Genomic DNA, 19,528 nt, shown 5'->3' on the forward strand with positions numbered 1-19,528 from the left:
AATCCTCCATATGCCTTCTGCCTTCTCTGATCCCTCCATTGGGATAAAAAAGAACGGACAGATCCAGAGATATTTTTGGGCCATCAGATTTGTACACCAAATCTGTCAGCAGTTTGGCAGGAGCAGAGCCGATTACTCCCCAGGGGGTTAGTCTGTAGGATAAAGGTGTTCCTGCTTTATCCCACTTCATGTCCTACAAATAATTCATGTCTTTCGATTTTGTCATAATATTAGAGAACCAGGAGCTAGTAATTCCCATGACAGCCAGTTTTTTTTTTTATTTTTTGGCACAATGTGTGAAAAAATACATTTAAAACTGTATAAATAATTTGGAATTACTTTGTAGCATTTTACATTTCAAAAACTGAAAAACAATAACATTTTAGGACCATATAACAGTTCAATAATATATTTTAAAAACATTTTTGGAAAAATTATAATATAATTGAAACAGAAATGCTATAAAAAAAATTAGGGAATTACATTCTGAAAATTAAGAACAATTTCAACTTAGAAATTTTAGGGCCATATTCGAAAATAAAAAAAACATTAAAAGTAGCAGTTTTTAAAAGAAAAAAAACTTAACCTATTTTACATTTTTAAGATAAATTGAAATTGCTATTTTAAGTTTTTCCGCCTTTGAGTGGCTATTTATACAGAAGACTCAAAGTCTCAAGATAAATGTCCCGCAGAAAGCTAATAATTCTAATGGCAGGCTAAAAATTTTTTTGCGAAAATGCATGAAAAAAATATAATTGTAACTGCAATAGTGTAAAATAGTTGGGATTACTGTAAACATCTTAGATTGTAGTAAATTCATTTGTTACATTCCAAAAATTAAAAACTATTTTATTTTCCATTGATTCTAATGGAACAATTTAAATTGGAAAATCTGCAACTGAATTCTATGTCTTTGGGTCTAATTGATTGTGAGCCCCCCCCAGACATCACCCAGCTGGCTTCTCCATATTTTGCTCTGTGCATAGCAATCAGAGAATGGACTGGCACAGGGTTGGACTGGAGCATTGGGGGCCCACCGGGACTGCAAAACAAAGGGCCCTCCTGTTCTGCTATTGGGCTACTCACCTTGCTTCATCATCCCTGGCAATTAGCAGTCTCATATAGCTGGTGGCAGAGGCCATTCTTAAAATGTCAACTGCTCTATGGAAGGAAAGAAAAGTATTTGGAATGAGTTTGGAATCCTCCAACCTTGGGTTATTGTTACGTCTGCATTTATCATATAGTCAGGTGGAGTCTAAGAATCTTTATTTGAATGGGAAGTTGTGGTCTATGGCAAAGCAAGGCTGCCTTATCTATACCCGAGTGGTGGTCATTCTGATGAATGAGAAGTTCCTGACAGCTGGTACTGGCATTTTGTTCTCTGAGAGGACAGTGGCTATCTGAATGCCCATTTAGGCCCAGAGCTCAAATAACAAGTCCATGCAGTAAGAAGATACACCACATCTCTGTCCCAGCACCTGATGTTACTTACCTCTCACTGGATACTCCCTGCAAACTGTCTTCATTTACATCAAGAATCTGATCTCCAGGCTGAAGCCGCCCTGAAATAAAAATATCTATATGATAAATACTTCTTCAGCTTCAAGATGGGGGGACATGGGAAGGAGAACTGACTGGTATGTGCTCTACTGATTTGAGCAGGAAACTTCATCACTCACCATCAGAATATGCTATTCCACCTGGGAGAATTCGTTTGACATACACCCCATATTCCTCTCCACTGTGCTCACGTACCCCTCCAATCACTTTAATCCCTGAAAGAGGAAATACCATTTAATATATACATATGTACACACACACAGATATATCTATATATATATAGTAGCAGTATGCACAAAATGTCTCTGTCTTAAATATATTGATAATGGGTTGAGTGCAGAGGAATCTTGTATTTGTCTATATGTATTTTGTGGTCACACCCTCATTGCACCCCCACCTAATGGTTTTAAAAACTAGTGGTGAGCACAACTTTCCCTTGTTTGTTATAGTTCTACAAGAGCAGTGACCAGCTCCATGTTGTAGCTCCCACCCTCTCCAACTATAGTCAGGTGATCCCACTGGTGTCTAATAAAAGGGCAGGCAAGTTTGGGAGTTTTACTTTGAAAGCAGCTAGTAAGTTGCAGGTAAAACGTAATCGTCCCTTTTATAAAATGTATAATTAAACCATAGAATTCTTAATGAATCAGATGAAAATTGAGCATAGGACTGGCCAGATATGGGATGACTTTGACGTAGTTAGCCAGCTTAAATATATTGCAATATATGGACAAACAATCCCTGTTTTGTTTAAAGGGTAAGGCATTTTTAAGTAGCAGTATGCACAAAATGTCTCTGTCTTAAATATATTGATAATGGGTTGAGTGCAGAGGAATCTTGTATTTGTCTATATCTATATATATATATATACAAGCAAGAGCCATGAATAGCCTGCAAAATATGGCTTGAATAGAGCATGGTGATGCCATCAAATTATAATTAGTGGCTTCCACTTGTGTATTATAAAAAGAATATTTGAAGTAATCTTGGAGTTCCCTGATTTAAAACACCTTGACATGCAGCCTTGTGCCTTTATATGGTCACAGAACCCCTCAGTGACTTCTAATATCCTTATCATTTACAGTAGGGGGTACATTATCCCTTATAATACATGAGTAGAGATGTCGCGAACTGTTCGCCGACGAACTTGTTCGCGCGAACATCGGGTGTTCGCGCTCGCCGGAAGTTCGCGAACGTCGCGCGACGTTCGCCATTTTGGGTTCGCCATTGTTGGCGCTTTTTTTTACCCTCTCACCCCAGACCAGCAGGTACATGGCAGCCAATCAGGAAGCTCTCCCCTGGACCACTCCCCTTCCCTATAAAAACCGAAGCCCTGCAGCGTTTTTTCACTCTGCCTGTGTGTGCTGAAGAGATAGTGTAGGGAGAGAGCTGCTGCCTGTTAGTGATTTCAGGGACAGTTGAAAGTTTGCTGGCTAGTAATCGTTTTGATACTGCTCTGTTATTGGAGGGACAGAAGTCTGCAGGGGTTTGAGGGACATTTAAGCTTAGGTAGCTTTGCTGGCTAGTAATCTACCTTCTACTGCAGTGCTCTGTATGTAGCTGCAGTGGGCAGCTGTCCTGCTTCTGATCTCATCTGCTGACTGCTGCAATAACAGTAGTCCTTGTAAGGACTGCTTTTATTTATTTTTTTGTTGTTTTACTACTACTACTACTACTACTACTATAAGAGCCCAGTGCTATTAGTCTAGCAGTGTTGGGGAGTGGGACTGGTGTGCTAATCTGCTGCTCCTAGTAGTTCAGCAGCACCAACTTTAATTTTTTTTTTTAATATTCATTTTTTTTTTATTTTACTTTTTTTTATTTTACTACCGCTGTAGTAGAGTATAAGTTGACCTTTTAGGCATTATTTGCCCTGTAGGCATTATTTGCACACTGTTTTCTTCAACCCGCCATCGAGCTGTGTGACCTTGTTCACATTCTGTCTAAATATCCATAATATTACCGTCTCCAGAAAAAACACCGGAGTCACTTTTTTCAAGCAGCCATAATATATTTTACGTAATCCGTATCCACCGCTGTAGTAGTGTATACGTTGGCCTTGTAGGCATTATTTGCACACTGTTTTCTTCAACCCGCCATCGAGCTGTGTGACCTTGTTCCCATTCTGTCTAAATATCCATAATATTACCGTCTCCAGAAAAAACACCGGAGTCACTTTTTTCAAGCAGCATTCATATATTTTACGTAATCCGTATCCACCGCTGTAGTAGTGTATACGTTGGCCTTGTAGGCATTATTTGCACACTGTTTTCTTCAACCCGCCATCGAGCTGTGTGACCTTGTTCCCATTCTGTCTAAATATCCATAATATTACCGTCTCCAGAAAAAACACCGGAGTCACTTTTTTCAAGCAGCATTCATATATTTTACGTAATCCGTATCCACCGCTGTAGTAGTGTATACGTTGGCCTTGTAGGCATTATTTGCACACTGTTTTCTTCAACCCGCCATCGAGCTGTGTGACCTTGTTCCCATTCTGTCTAAATATCCATAATATTACCGTCTCCAGAAAAAACACCGGAGTCACTTTTTTCAAGCAGCATTCATATATTTTACGTAATCCGTATCCACCGCTGTAGTAGTGTATACGTTGGCCTTGTAGGCATTATTTGCACAGTGTTTTCTTCAACCCGCCATCGAGCTGTGTGAGCTTGTTCACATTTTGTCTAAATATTGATAATATTATCGTCTCTAGAAAAACCACTTGAGTTACTTTTTTTCAAGCAGCATTCATATATTTTACGTAATCCGTATCCACCGCTGTAGTAGTGTATACGTTGACCTTGTAGGCATTATTTGCACACTGTTTTCTTCAACCCGCCATCGAGCTGTGTGACCTTGTTCACATTTTGTCTAAATATTGATAATATTATCGTCTCTAGAAAAACCACTTGAGTTACTTTTTTTCAAGCAGCATTCATATATTTTACGTAATCCGTATCCACCGCTGTAGTAGTGTATACGTTGACCTTGTAGGCATTATTTGCACAGTGTTTTCTTCAACCCGCCATCGAGCTGTGTGAGCTTGTTCACATTTTGTCTAAATATTGATAATATTATCGTCTCTAGAAAAACCACTTGAGTTACTTTTTTTCAAGCAGCATTCATATATTTTACGTAATCCGTATCCACCGCTGTAGTAGTGTATACGTTGACCTTGTAGGCATTATTTGCACACTGTTTTCTTCAACCCGCCATCGAGCTGTGTGAGCTTGTTCACATTTTGTCTAAATATTGATAATATTATCGTCTCTAGAAAAACCACTTGAGTTACTTTTTTTCAAGCAGCATTCATATATTTTACGTAATCCGTATCCACCGCTGTAGTAGTGTATACGTTGACCTTGTAGGCATTATTTGCACACTGTTTTCTTCAACCCGCCATCGAGCTGTGTGACCTTGTTCACATTTTGTCTAAATATTGATAATATTATCGTCTCTAGAAAAACCACTTGAGTTACTTTTTTTCAAGCAGCATTCATATATTTTACGTAATCCGTATCCACCGCTGTAGTAGTGTATACGTTGACCTTGTAGGCATTATTTGCACACTGTTTTCTTCAACCCGCCATCGAGCTGTGTGACCTTGTTCACATTTTGTCTAAATATTGATAATATTATCGTCTCTAGAAAAACCACTTGAGTTACTTTTTTTCAAGCAGCATTCGTATATTTTACGTAATCCGTATCCACCGCTGTAGTAGTGTTTACGTTGACTTTGTAGGCATTATTTGCACAGTGTTTTCTTCAACCCGCCATCTAGCTGTGTGTATTATCGTTTCCAGAAAAACCAACTGAGTTTTTGTTGTTGTTGTTGTTTTTTTAAAAATAATGCCAGGCAAAGGCAGGCCGCCACGCAGAGGCCGTGCTAGGGGCCGTGCTGCTATGCAATCCTGTGGCCCTAGCAAATTGCCCAGTTTTAAAAAGCCAATGACCCTGAACTCCCAAAATGCTGAAGAGGTAGTTGACTGGCTTACACAGCACACCCCATCCTCTACCGTTTCTAACTTTACCACAACATCCTCCTCATCCTCCACTGCTATGGCCACCCCACGTAACACTTCCTCCACCACCGGTGCCCCTTCTTCACTGGGGTCAGAGGAGTTATTTTCCAATGAGTTTCTTGAACTGAGTAATGCGCAACCATTATTGCCAGAAGAAGATGAAGGAGATGAGGACCTTACACCAGATTTAATTCTGGCAGAGAACACGATAGAGATGGACATAATGAGTGATGAGGAGGAGGTCCCCGCTGCTGCTTCCTTCTGTGATGTGTCAGAAGAAATTGATGCATCTGAGGAGAATGATGATGAGGAGATTGATGTTTTGTGGGTGCCTAGTAGAAGAGAGCAAGAGGAGGGTAGTTCAGATGGAGAGACGGAGAGTCAGAGAGGCAGTAGGAGAATAAGACTTAGAAGAAGCAGGGAGGACAGCCCGCAGGGATCAGCAGGGCAACAACATGTATCGGCACCTGTGTTCAGCCGGCCAACGCACCCGCCATTGCCGCCAATACCGCCAACTCCGCCAACTTCTACTGTTACCGCCAGATCGCACACTTCCAAAAAGTCAGCAGTGTGGGATTTTTTTAATGTGTGTGCCTCTGACAAAAGCATTGTAATTTGCAATGAGTGCAGTCAGAAACTGAGCCTTGGTAAGCCCAACAGCCACATAGGTACAACTTCTATGCGAAGGCACATGAGCGGCAAGCACAAAGCACTTTGGGAGCAACACCTCAAAGGCAACAGGCAAACTAAAAGCCACACTCCTTCTGGTCCAGCATCTTACTGCTCTACCTCTGCTCTCCTTGACCCGTCTGAACCACCCTCCACTCCGCCTTCCACCTTGACCACCTGTTCCCATTCCCAGTCATCTGCCACCAGCCAAGTTTCTGTGAAGGCCATGTTTGAGCGTAAGAAGCCAATGTCTGACTGTCACCCCCTTGCCCGGCGTCTGACAGCTGGCTTGTCTGCACTCTTAGCCCGCCAGCTTTTACCATACCAGCTGGTGGACTCTGAGGCCTTCCGCAAATTTGTAGCAATTGGGACACCGCAGTGGAAGGTACCCAGCCGCAATTTTTTTTCTAAAAAGGGAATACCACACCTGTACCAACATGTGCAGAGCCAAGTTACCGCATCTCTGTCACTTAGTGTTGGGCCAAAGGTCCATATGACTACTGACGCATGGTCCTCCAAGCATGGTCAGGGCAGGTATGTCACCTACACTGCCCACTGGGTGAACTTGGTAATGGCTGGGAAGCAGGGAATGGGTAGCTCAACAACAACAGTGGAGTTGGTGTCACCGCCACGGATTGCACGCGGTTCTGCCACCACCTCTACTCCTCCATCGCTCTCTACCTCGTCTTCTTCTTCTTCTTACTCTGCTGCTGGGTCCTCCTTCTCCTCCTCCACACCTGTGCACCCCCAGCTCCCCCTAGGCTATTCGACGTGCCAGGTACGCCGTTGTCACGCTGTCTTGGGGATGACGTGCCTGGAAAGCAAAAACCATACCGGATCTGTACTCCTGTCATCTCTGCAGTCACAGGCCGATCGGTGGCTGACCCCACACCAACTGCAGATCGGAAAAGTGGTGTGTGACAATGGAAGCAATCTGTTGGCAGCGTTGAGACTAGGCAATTTAACACATGTGCCCTGCATGGCACATGTGTTAAATTTAATAGTCCAACGTTTTGTCTCCAAGTACCCAGGATTCCAGGACGTTCTCACCCAGTCCAGAAAGGTGTCGGCCCATTTCAGACGTTCCTACACAGCCATGGCACGCCTTGCTGACATTCAGCAGCGCTACAACATGCCAGTCAGGCGTTTGATTTCTGACAGCCAGACTCGCTGGAATTCAACGCTCCTTATGTTGGAACGTCTGCTGCAACAACAAAGGGCCGTCAACGAGTACCTTTTTGAACTGGGTGGTAGGACTGGATCTGCACAGCTGGGGATTTTTTTCCCCCGTTACTGGGTGCTTATGCGCGATGCCTGCAGGCTCATGCGACCTTTTGAAGAGGTGACAAATATGGTCAGTCGCACCGAAGGCACCATCAGCGACCTAATACCCTTCGCTTTCTTCCTGGAGCGTGCCGTGCGACGAGTGACAGATGAGGCTGTAGACCAGCGTGACGAGGAGCTGGAAGCGCACGATTTCTGGTCGGAATCACCAGAACGAACCCAGGCACCTGCTGCAACGCAGGGAGAGGTGCCAGAAGTGGAGTCAGAGGAGGAAGGTGGCTTTGTGGAGGAGGAGGAGGAGGACCAACAGGAGCAGGCTTCCCAGGGGGCTAGTGGTGACCTTTTGGGGACCCCTGGTCTTGTACGTGGCTGGGGGGAGGAGACCGTGGATGATGCAGTCCTTGATAATGAGGAAGCGGAGATGGATAGCTCTGCATCCAACCTTGTGAGAATGGGGTCTTTCATGCTGTCATGCCTGTTGAAGGACCCCCGTATCAAGAGGCTTAAGGAGAAGGACCTGTACTGGGTCGCAACGCTACTAGACCCTCGGTACAAGCATAAAGTGTCAGAAATGTTACCAACATACCACAAGTCCGAAAAGATGCGGCATTTACAAACCAGCCTGCAAAACATGTTGTACAATGCTTTTAAGGGTGATGTCACTTCAGGAACTCATCAACATTCCAGGGGCAGAGGTGCCAGTAATCCTGCCACGAGCACACCTGCAAGGACAAAGCCCTTTGGCCAGTCTGTAACGTCAGACATGCAAATGTTTTTCTGTCCAAGGCAGCGCCACAACCCTTCTGGATCCACCCTCAAAGAACGCCTCGACCGGCAGGTAGCGGACTACCTGGCATTAACTGCAGATATCGACACTCTGAGGAGCGATGAACCCCTGGACTACTGGGTGCGCAGGCTTGATCTGTGGCCAGAGCTGTCACAATTTGCCATGAACCTCTTGTCTTGCCCAGCCTCAAGTGTGCTCTCAGAAAGGACCTTCAGTGCAGCAGGAGGGATTGTAACTGAGAAGAGAACTCGCCTAGGTCACAAAAGTGTCGATTACCTGACCTTTATTAAAATGAATGAGGGGTGGATCTCGGAGGGTTACTGCACGCCGGAAGACTTGTTCTGACTTCTATGCAGCTGTCCTTCTCTTCAAGCCTCATGACTCCACACACAGCTGTCCTTTAGCGTCCTCCTCCTCCCTCCGCCACCGTTACAAACTAGGGTGCAAACCCTACTGGTTTAATTTTTTCTGGCCTCTGTGCTTCAGTGGCTGCAACCAAAAAAACTGGGCAAACAATGTCTACAAGGTCAACGTATGGCAAAAAATGACTATTTTCAGCATTTATATGGCATATTTTTTCTGGCAACTGTGCTTCAGTGGCTGCATCCAAAAAAATGCATATTTTCTGCATTTATATGGCATAATTTTTCTGGCCTCTGTGCTTCAGTGGCTGCAACCAAAAAAATGCATATTTTCTGCATTTATATGGCATAATTTTTCTGGCCTCTGTGCTTCAGTGGCTGCAACCAAAAAAATTTATATTTTCAGCATTTATATGGCATAATTTTTCTGGCAACTGTGCTTCAGTGGCTGCGACCAAAAAAATGACTATTTTCAGCATTTATATGGCATATTTTTTCTGGCCTCTGTGCTTCAGTGGCTGCGGCCAAAAAAACTGGGCAAACAATGCCTACAAGGTCAACGACGTTGACCTTGTAGGCATTGTTTGCCCAGTTTTTTTGGCCGCAGCCACTGAAGCACAGAGGCCAGAAAAAATATGCCATATAAATGCTGAAAATAGTCATTTTTTGCCATACGTTGACTCAACGTATATGGCAAAAAATGACTATTTTCAGCATTTATATGGCATATTTTTTCTGGCAACTGTGCTTCAGTGGCTGCGACCAAAAAAATGCATATTTTCTGCATTTATATGGCATAATTTTTCTGGCCTCTGTGCTTCAGTGGCTGCAACCAAAAAAATGTATATTTTCAGCATTTATATGGCATAATTTTTCTGTCAACTGTGCTTCAGTGGCTGCGACCAAAAAAATGCATGTTTTCTGCATTTATATGGCATAATTTTTCTGGCCTCTGTGCTTCAGTGGCTGCAACCAAAAAAGTTTATATTTTCAGCATTTATATGGCATAATTTTTCTGTCAACTGTGCTTCAGTGGCTGCGACCAAAAAAATGCATATTTTCTGCATTTATATGGCATAATTTTTCTGGCCTCTGTGCTTCAGTGGCTGCAACCAAAAAAATTTATATTTTCAGCATTTATATGGCATAATTTTTCTGGCAACTGTGCTTCAGTGGCTGCGTCCAAAAAAACTGGGCAAACAATGTCTACAAGGTCAACGTATGGCGAAAAATGACTATTTTCAGCATTTATATGGCATATTTTTTCTGGCAACTGTGCTTCAGTGGCTGCGTCCAAAAAAACTGGGCAAACAATGCCTACAAGGTCAACGTATGGCAGTTGTTTAAAGAGAACAGTAGATTACTAGCCAGCAAAGCTACCTAAGCTAAAATGTCCCTCAAATCCCTGCAGACTTCTGTCCCTCCAATACAGAGCAGTATCAAGCAGATTACTAGCCAGCAAACTTACTATCATCTGTCCCTGAAATCACTAACAGCTCTCCCCCTACACTATCTCTTCCAAGCACACACAGGCAGATTTTTCAGATACATTTTTGCCCTTGATCCCCCTCTGGCATGCCACTGTCCAGGTCGTTGCACCCTTTAAACAACTTTAAAATCATTTTTCTGGCCAGAAATGTCTTTTCTAGATGTTAAAGTTCGCCTTCCCATTGAAGTCTATGGGGTTCGCGAACCGTTCGCGAACCGCTCGCGTTTTTGCGCAAGTTCGCGAATATGTTCGCGAACTTTTTTTCCGACGTTCGCTACATCCCTATACATGAGTGATACTCAGAGTTCCCTGTATAACTCAGCCTGCAGCCTTGTGCCTTTATATAGTCACAGAACAACCCCTCAGTGACTTCTAATATCCTTATCATTTACAGTAGGAGGTACATTATCCCTTATAATACATGAGTGATACTCAGAGTTCCCTGTATAACTCAGCCTGCAGCCTTGTGCCTTTATATGGTCACAGAACAACCCCTCAGTGACTTCTAATATCCTTATCATTTACAGTAGGGGGTACATTATCCCTTATAATACAAGAGTGCTACTCAGAGTTTCCTGACCTGTATAAGTCGACTCAATACAGTTGAGGATTGTGGGAGGCGCATCTGATATATGGTTTGGGATTTACGGATTACGGTTATTATATTTTCCTTAATACGTGACTATTTGATCTATAACATCTCCCTGTGCACTTCCCATGAGATTAAGAGATTATGTAAAATATAAAATACGTCCCCAGGAACCAATTTCATTTTAGCCTTTCTAGGTTGTTTTTATATAATGGGTTTTTATATAGATTTATAGGCTCTGATCCTATTTTCCACCTCATCCGTGGGTGTGTAATTGCAGTAATGGTTTCATATTTCCACAACCATTCAGCAAATCCTTTCATCCACAGGGCCCGACAGACTCAAATCCTGTCTGATTGCTGGACGGGGGTGATTACTGAATAGCGCAAGGCTCTGGCGTTTCACCCTTGCCTCCATAGTAGTGCCTGGCAAATGACTGTTTCTCTCCAGCAATTAATATGTTTGTTTGTTTTATTAATTTTATATATAATAAATGATTTCAGTGTAACATTTCTCTCTGATCGCTACTGCTGCTGGATCCCTGTTGCTGGACTCTTAACATGTCCCTGAACTGTACTTGCCTGGAGTTTGAATTTGATTAACCCTTTGTATCTTGGATTTTGCCTTGTAGGCCTTTGGTTCTTATCAGTTATGAGAAACACAAAACTCTTTGCTGGCTGCAAAAGGGACGGGGCTTGAGGAATGGGCGGAGTTTGGATAGATTCTGCTAGTGTTTGCGGTGTAATGAGTGTTGTTGGTGTGGATTAGGGGCATGGCCAGGAGCACAGTTACTTAGACATTTCTTTTAATTGGGCCACATTATAATTAGTTTACTCAGAAGGCCATAGTGATGATTAGACTTACGATTCAGGCCCATTAGGGGGTGGTAACTAATTGTATAAGGCCCCATGATTTCTGAGGCAGCCCATCCTTACAAGGAGAGCCTTCTTCAGATATAGTTGGCAGCTTATTGCCCGTATATGGGACCAAATCATTATAGATTAGCTATCTTTTTCTCACACACTACTTCCTGTTTCAGTCAGAACCTGCATTACTTCCTGTCAGATTATTTATAAGGAAGCATTTGTGCTCACACACAAACCAAGGGCACACACACTTGCTGGGCTATATCACCAAAGAGATGAAGAGAAGTGGGCGTGTATTCCTGTCAGGTGATCATCGAGAGACACACTGGTCTTCACAAAATGGCAGCTCAAGGTAAAACACGTTAAAGGGCAATTAAAACTGATACGCCTATTGCAATTCGATGTGATTTTTTTTAAAATAGGTCACTTATTGTGATATTCATTTGGATATTAATTATTGGTAAAGTGTTTGTTCAGAGCATGGGGAGACCTATCTATCAAACTTAAAGGGGGTTATTTATTAAAGACCGAATGTTAAAACCTTGAAACAATTGAGTAAAATCAAAATTTTAAGTGGTAAAAAAAAACCCTCAAATTTTTGGATATTTATTAAAGCCTGATGCTGCAAAAAGTCAGAATCTGAAAATCAGGCATCTCAGTCCTGCCAAGGTTGTATATAAGTCAATGGGAGAGGTCCCTATCCTATTTGGAAGTTTCTGTGGCCTGCATTGGAATTAGTTTAAAAAATTTGACTATTTCTGAAAAAAATTGGGCTTTTTTGGAAAAAAAACCCAAAAAATCTAGCAATTGGGGGAAAAACTCAGAAAAAAACATACAATTTGGGTTATCGCTCGATTTTATTGGCTTTGTCCTCGATCTGATTAATTCATGCTTTTTAAATAATAAATAAGGTCCAATCGTGGATTCTAGTTTGGTTGATTGTTTTTTTAATTTAAATACTTCAGATTTTGAGAAATAAGGGCCAAAATGTCAGATTTTATTTTCATTCAAATAGGGAATCATGTTGTGATTTTTGTGGTGTCGTTTTTATTTCTAAATTACACTTTATACATTACAAATAATTTATTCTACCAAATAAAGTTTTATTCCTGTACCAACAAATGTATTTTTTTAGCTGTACTATTGATGTGTAGGCAGCCATCTCAGTGCATTGTACCTGATCCAGTGCTGAAAGAGCCAACACAATGGAACTGCTTTTAGATAAGCTATTGTTTCTTCTACTCACTGTAACTGAAGGGGTTGCATTGGGACTTTTTTACTACTATGTGCTATTCTCATATCTACACCCAGTAATGCAGGTGTCAGTGAGCTGTTATCTAGTTACCTTCTCATTGTTCTGTTGGGAGAGATAGCACTTGCAGTGCAGCAGCAAAGAAGTTTATCAGTGCACAACTCACATGACTAAGGGCACCTGGGAAAATAAGAACATATCTAGCCCTATGCTAAATTTCAAAATTAAATATTATAAAATCTGTTTGCTTTTTTAAAAAACAGATTTCAGTCCATGGTTCTGCTGCTGGAGCAGCACTATTAACGGATGTGTTAAAAAACGAAACAAAACAAAAATGTTTTCCTGTGATAGAGCTCTTTAAAGTTATATACTGAAGATTCAAATCTAAAAAAACACTATTGAATTAAACCATAAAATGCATCAAATTCGTATTCTGTTCATAAATTTCAATTATACAAAATATTTATTTTTTTCTAAAACCCGGATTGAATAAAAAGCTTATATTTTGCCTAGTACAACTCCCAGTGGCTTCTTTGTAAACCTTGACTCATTGGCGGAGCACCCCTGCATTCGAGTTTTCAGAAGCCTAATTTCAATTAGAGTTTGAACACCAAAAAAATTTGCGGTAAATTTTTTTAATTTGAACACTGCAAAAACAGTCAGTTAATTGTGAATGTAATTGCTATTGATTGTATTTGTTTATGCCTTGCTGTTCTTTGGTCTTGAAACAGAGTCAGTTCTCCTTCAAGTCAGCTGACTGGTCGCTACATTGTTTCAGGAGTCAGAACCAGCAGAGACAGATGCTGCTTTCAATAGCAATTATACAAATAACCTTATTACACATTTAAATGTGTCAAGAATATGTATTAGAAAGTTGCCTAGAATTCTATTTCTTTGATTAGGTGCAATGTAACTTTTGGGTTTACATCCCCTTTAAGATATAAATAAAAGATCCAACTTAGCAAGACGCAGTTATTGACATTCAGCTGTGCCTGTTATACGTATAGAGCAGCCGCGAGCGTGTGTAGGACGAGACGGCTAATCCTATTTTTTTATTAAAGATCAGCTGGAACACTCTGTACTGTGACTCCCTAGAATAATACCTCCCTGTGCAGAGGGGGAAAGATATAAAGCAATCGGCATTAGGAGGATTAAATTAATGTATCACACATACAGCCCCTCCCCTGGACAAACAGCCAATAGAATCAAAGAATTAAGGGCCTAAGGACATGGTAAGTGAAGCATACACTGTGTGCACCATTGGTTTAATGCTCTGAATGGTTATACGTTATATCTCCTGTGTGTTTACAAGCCACTGCCTGTTCATGATTGGCTATGAGGCAGTAACCCTTTATAAACTTTCCCCTTTTTAGTGCTACCAACCCCAACCAAAGCACTAGTAGTGCTTTCAATCCCTATTTGTGGAGGGGAACTGAAAGCAGAGCAGACAGTAACCATTCTAACGATTTCCTCTTGTCTCTAGGAATATTGGGCACTCATCTAGTGCTACCAATCCCTATATATGTATATACATACAATATAAATTATGGTCATATTTTGTTGTAAAGTTTTTGATAAAAAACATAAAAACCCCATGGATTAGGTACATATCTAGCACTACCAGTCCTTGAGCAGCTCACAATCTTGCTTATACCTTTAATGCAAAATGATGCTTTCAATCATTATTTGTGATGGGGAAATGAAAGCAGAGCAGACAGTAACCCTTCCAACATTTCCCTTGTCTTTGCATATATTGGACACCCATCTAGTAGTTCTTTCAATCCCTATTTCTGGAGGGGAAATGAAAGCAGAGCAGACAGTGACACTTCCAACACTTTCCTCTTGTCTCTAGGTATATTGGGCACTCACCTAGTACTACCAATCCCTATTTCTGGAGGGGAGATGAAAGCAGAGCAGACAGTAACCCTTCCAACATTTCCCTTGTCTTTGCATATACTGGGCACCCATTAAGCAGTGCTTTCAATCCCTATTTCTGGAGGGGAAATGAAAGCAGAGCAGACAGTAACCCTCCAAACACTTTCCTATTGTCTCTAGGAATATTGGGCACTCATCTAGAGCCACCAATCCCAATTTCTGGAGGGGAGATGAAAGCAGAGCAGACAGTAACCCTTCCAACATTTCCCTTGTCTTTGCATATATTGGGCACCCATCTAGTAGTGCTTTCAATCCCTATTTCTGGAGGGGAAATGAAAGCAGAGCAGACGTTGACCCTTCCAACGCTTTCCTCTTGTCTCTAGGAATATTGGGCACTCACCTAGTACTACCAATCCCTATTTCTGGAGGGGAAATGAAAGCAGAGCAGACAGTACCCCTTCCAACACTTTCCTCTTGTCTCTAGGAATTTTGGGCACTCATCTAGAGCTACCAATCCCTATTTGTGGAGGGGAGATGAAAGGAAAACAGACAGTAACCCTTCCAACATTTCCTTTGTCTTTGTGTATATTGGACACCCATCTAGTAGTGCTTTCAATCCCTATTTGTGGATGGGAGATGAAAGCAGAGCAGGCAGTAACCCTTACAACATTTCCCTTTTCTTTGTGTATATTGGGCACCCATCTAGTAGTGCTTTCAATCCCTATTTCTGGAGGGGAAATGAAAGCAGAGCAGACAGTAACCCTTCCAACATTTCCCTTGTCTTTGCATATATTGGGCACCCATCTAGTAGTGCTTTCAATCCCTATTTCTGGAGGGGAAATGAAAGCAGAGCAGACAGTGACCCTTCCAACGCTTTCCTCTTGTCTCTAGGAATATTGAGCACTCACCTAGTACTACCAATCCCTATTTCTGGAGGGGAGACGAAGGCAGAGCAGACAGTAACCCTTCCAACATTCCCCTTGTCTTTGTGTATAGTGGGCACCAATCTAGTAGTGCTTTCAATCCCTATTTCTGGAGGGGAAATGAAAGCAGAGCAGACAGTAACCCTCCCAACACTTTCCTCTTGTCTCTAGGAATATTGGGCACTCATCTAGTGCTACCAATCCCTGTTTGTGGAGGGGAAATGAAAGCAGAGCAGGCAGTAACCCTTCCAACATTTCCCTTGTCTTTGTGTATATTGGACACCCATCTAGTAGTGCTTTCAATCCCTATTTCTGCAGGTGAAATTAACGCAGAGCAGCAGTAAGACTTCCATCACCTTCCCTTGTCCTGGGGGATTTTGGTTCTGTATGAGTGTATTGTTATTGTAATGTTAGTCTAAATTATGGTCATATTTTGTTGTAAAGTTTTCAATAAAAAATATAAAAACCCTATGGATTAGGTACATATGTAGCACTAGCAGTCCCTGAGCAGCTCATAATCTTGCTTATCCCTTTAATGCAAAATACTGCTGGGGCAGTAGGATTGTTGGGTGAATAAGGGCAGTAGACATGTGCATAAATAAAGCATCAATCTCACTGACTTATATCATTCTGTATCCAATTAATTATAATAAACAGCTAATACTTCACCCAGTCCATTGACACAATCATTGAACTCCATGCAGTACACGGTGCGGTCCATCCCATAGGGGCCCATTAGTGTCCTGCAACAATAAAAATAAATTGCAATGACTTATCGATCAGTAGCTGCATTAATTATCTTTAATGGTCTGTTAATCACAGAACACCCAAGGTATTGTTGAAACTGGGAGTTCCCTGCTACATTGTTTCAATAGTCTGAAAGCTTTGGGTTGACAATCTTTTTGTCCCTCTTTCTATTTCCAAAATGTTGGGAGGTACGGTCCTTGCATCTCCAGCTTCTGTGTGAATCAGTTGCATTTATACTCCCTATACCCTCTCCCCTCTGTCCTATAAATGGATTGTGCAGCTTTCCATAACATGAAACAGCTTGGGGAGATTAATAAGCAGCTTCAGTGAAGTCAGGAACATAATTATTTTCTCTGATGGGAGATGAAAAATAAAATAATAACATCAATTGTATCAAAGTGTAAGTAATCCTTAAATAACAAGTAGGCATCCTGAGCTGAATTAATATTTAGAGAATATTGTCGAATAGGATATATTTATATTAATCAGGGCTGGGCCAAGTTTGCCCTAGGCACAGTGTTGGACTGGCCCACAGGGATACCAGGAAAACTCCTGGTGGGCCCTCATGCTTCTAAACATTTGGCCTATTTCATGATCATTCCCTATTGTTGAGAACAAAGAGATGGAATAATAGATTATAGTATGTAAATGAAAGAGAATAGGAGAATAGAGGTTGAGTGAGGAGAGGAAGAATAATAGTACTGAGAGTGGGCCCCCTGGTCTAAGGTTTTTGGGTAGGCCCCTGGTCTGTTTTTTTGGTAGGCCCCTTGTCTGTTTTTTTGGTGGGCCCCTGGTCTAATGGTTTTTGGGTGGGCCCCTGGTCTAAGGCTATTTGGTGGGCCCCTGGTCTAAGGTTTTTGGCTGGGCCCCTGGTCTAAGGCTATTTGGTGGGCCCCTGGTCTAAGGTTTTTGGGTGGGCCACTGGTCTAAGGTTATTTGGTGGGCCCCTGGTCTAAGGTTTTTTGGGTGGGCCCCTGGTCTAAGGTTATTTGGTGGGCCCCTGGTCTAAGGTTTTTGGGTGGGCCACTGGTCTAAGGTTTTTTGTGGGCCCCTGGTCTAAGGTTTTTTGGTGGGCCCCCTAGCGTAAGGGTTTTTTGGTGGGCCCCTGGTCTAAGTTTTTTTGGTGGTCCCCTGGTCTAAGGCAGACCTGGGCTGGGAGTCAAAATAGGCCCTACCATTCCAATTACGCAGAGGCCCAAACAGCCCCCTACCAGCCCAAACAGCCCCCAACCAGCTCACTCTATGGTAACTTTCTATGGAACCATACAGCAGCCCCTCTGGCATTTGCCAGAACCCACAGATTGCCAGTCCAGGCCTGGTCTAAGGGTTTTTTTGGTGGGCCCCATGTCCAAGTTTTTTGGGTGGGTCCCTGGTCTAAAGATTTTGGGTGGCCCCTGGTCTAGGGGTTTTTGGTGGGCACCTGGTCTAAGGGTTTTTTTGGTGGGCCCCTGGTCTAAAATGTTTTGGTGGGTTCCCTGGTCCAAGGTTTTTTTGGTGGGTCCCTGTTAGGTGGGCCACTGCTAGTCAACACGGCTGGCTACATCGTCCATTTAGTTACCCCTTCCCCACTGTCCCACTGGCTTTGATGGGTCATGCTGGGTCATGTAGTAATAACAGCACAATTGTAAGCGTAAATCTGACATTAATCTGCACACCTTTATAAACCGACAGATTAGCTCTTTGTTTCGGATTATTTCTGGGATCGCTGTGTATGGAGCTAATTCACGTGTAACCGCCACAACAGAGCTTTGTAACTTTTACACTGTTTCTGTGCTGATCATATGGAACCAAGAAAAGAGGGTTGGGTATAAGCAGGGCAGGCTGGATTCTCATTGGTGGGTCCTCTTGCATGAATTAGGCCTCTGGTCCTGGAAAGCTTGGTAATGAATTGCTTTAAAGGGATACTGTCATGGAAAAACATGTTTTTTTCAAAATGCATCAGTTAATAGTGCTGCTCCAGCAAAATTTTGCACTGACATCAATTTCTCAAAAGAGCAAACAGATTTTTTTATATTCAATTTTGAAATCTGACATGGGGCTAGACATATTGTCAATTTCCTAGCTGCCCCTGGTCATGTGACTTGTGACTGCACTTTAGGAGAGAAATGCTTTCTGGCAGGCTGCTGTTTTTTCTTCTCAATGTAACTGAATGTGTCTCAGTGAGACATGGGTTTTTACTATTGAGTGTTGTTCTTAGATCTACCAGGCAGCTGTTATCTTGTGTTAGGGAGCTGCTATCTGGTTACCTTCCCATTGTTCTTTTGTTTGGCTGCTGGGGGGAAAAAGGAGGGGTGATATCACTCCAACTTGCAGTACAGCAGTAAAGAGTGATTGAAGTTTATCAGAGCACAAGTCACATGACTTGGGGCAGCTGGGAAATTGACAATATGTCTAGCCCCATGTCAGATTTCAAAATTGAATATAAAAAAATCTATTTGCTCTTTTGAGAAATGGATTTCAGTGCAGAATTCTGCTGAGCAGCACTATTAACTGATTCATTTTGAAAAAATTTTTTTTCCCATGACAGTATCCCTTTAAGAATCTGTTTCTATGTCTGTTGGACTACAATTTACATCATAACCTAACCATTGCTTATATGAAGGAGAATGCTGGGAGTTGTAGTGCAATGTCATTTGGGAAGAGCAATGCTGATATAGAAGGTTAATGTACCCAGCATGCCTTGCTGATATAACAGAGCATGCTGGGAGCTGTAGTCCAGCAACATCTGGGTAGAGCAACCCTTCTATACAAGGTTAATCATACTTTATCCATTGCTAACATAGTGAAGCATGCTGGGAGCTGTAGTCGGGCAACATGTGGATGGAGCAACACCTCTATGGAAGTTTAATGTCTCTAACATGGTTTATCCTTTGCTGACTCAACGGAGCATGCTGGGAGCTGTAGTCCAGCAGCATTTGGGTAAAGCAACCCTGCAATATAAGGTTAATTTCCCTAGAATACTGTATCCATTGCTAACATAGTGAAGCATGCTGGGAGCTGTAGTCCTGCAACATATGGATATGGAAGTATAATGTCCCTAACATGGTTTATCCTTTGCTGACATAACAAAGCATTCTGGGAGCTGTAGTCCAGTAATATTTAG

The 19,528-nt window shown here is 42.1% G+C and overlaps 1 protein-coding gene across 7 annotated transcripts in view; it reads right to left on the minus strand.

Annotated features, from left to right (window-relative positions):
• Window positions 1–19,528, minus strand: part of LOC108703248 (syntaxin-binding protein 4) — a 62,572-nt gene that overhangs the window by 23,110 nt on the left and 19,934 nt on the right. For 5 of the 7 annotated variants that reach the window (XM_041578772.1, XM_041578776.1, XM_041578774.1 and 2 more), the window contains exons 2-5: window positions 16,348–16,421; window positions 1,680–1,775; window positions 1,493–1,562; window positions 1,087–1,161 (exon numbers count right to left, since the gene is read on the minus strand). In XM_041578772.1, the coding sequence (XP_041434706.1) occupies window positions 1,087–1,161; window positions 1,493–1,562; window positions 1,680–1,775; window positions 16,348–16,421 (315 nt within the window). Of the gene's footprint in view, window positions 1–1,086; window positions 1,162–1,492; window positions 1,563–1,679; window positions 1,776–16,347; window positions 16,422–19,528 lie in introns of those variants that run through there. The other 2 variants (XM_041578775.1, XM_041578777.1) reach the window with 2 other exon arrangements.

This window comes from Xenopus laevis, chromosome 9_10S (genome assembly GCF_017654675.1).
Source record: "Xenopus laevis strain J_2021 chromosome 9_10S, Xenopus_laevis_v10.1, whole genome shotgun sequence".
Taxonomy (NCBI): domain Eukaryota; kingdom Metazoa; phylum Chordata; class Amphibia; order Anura; family Pipidae; genus Xenopus; species Xenopus laevis.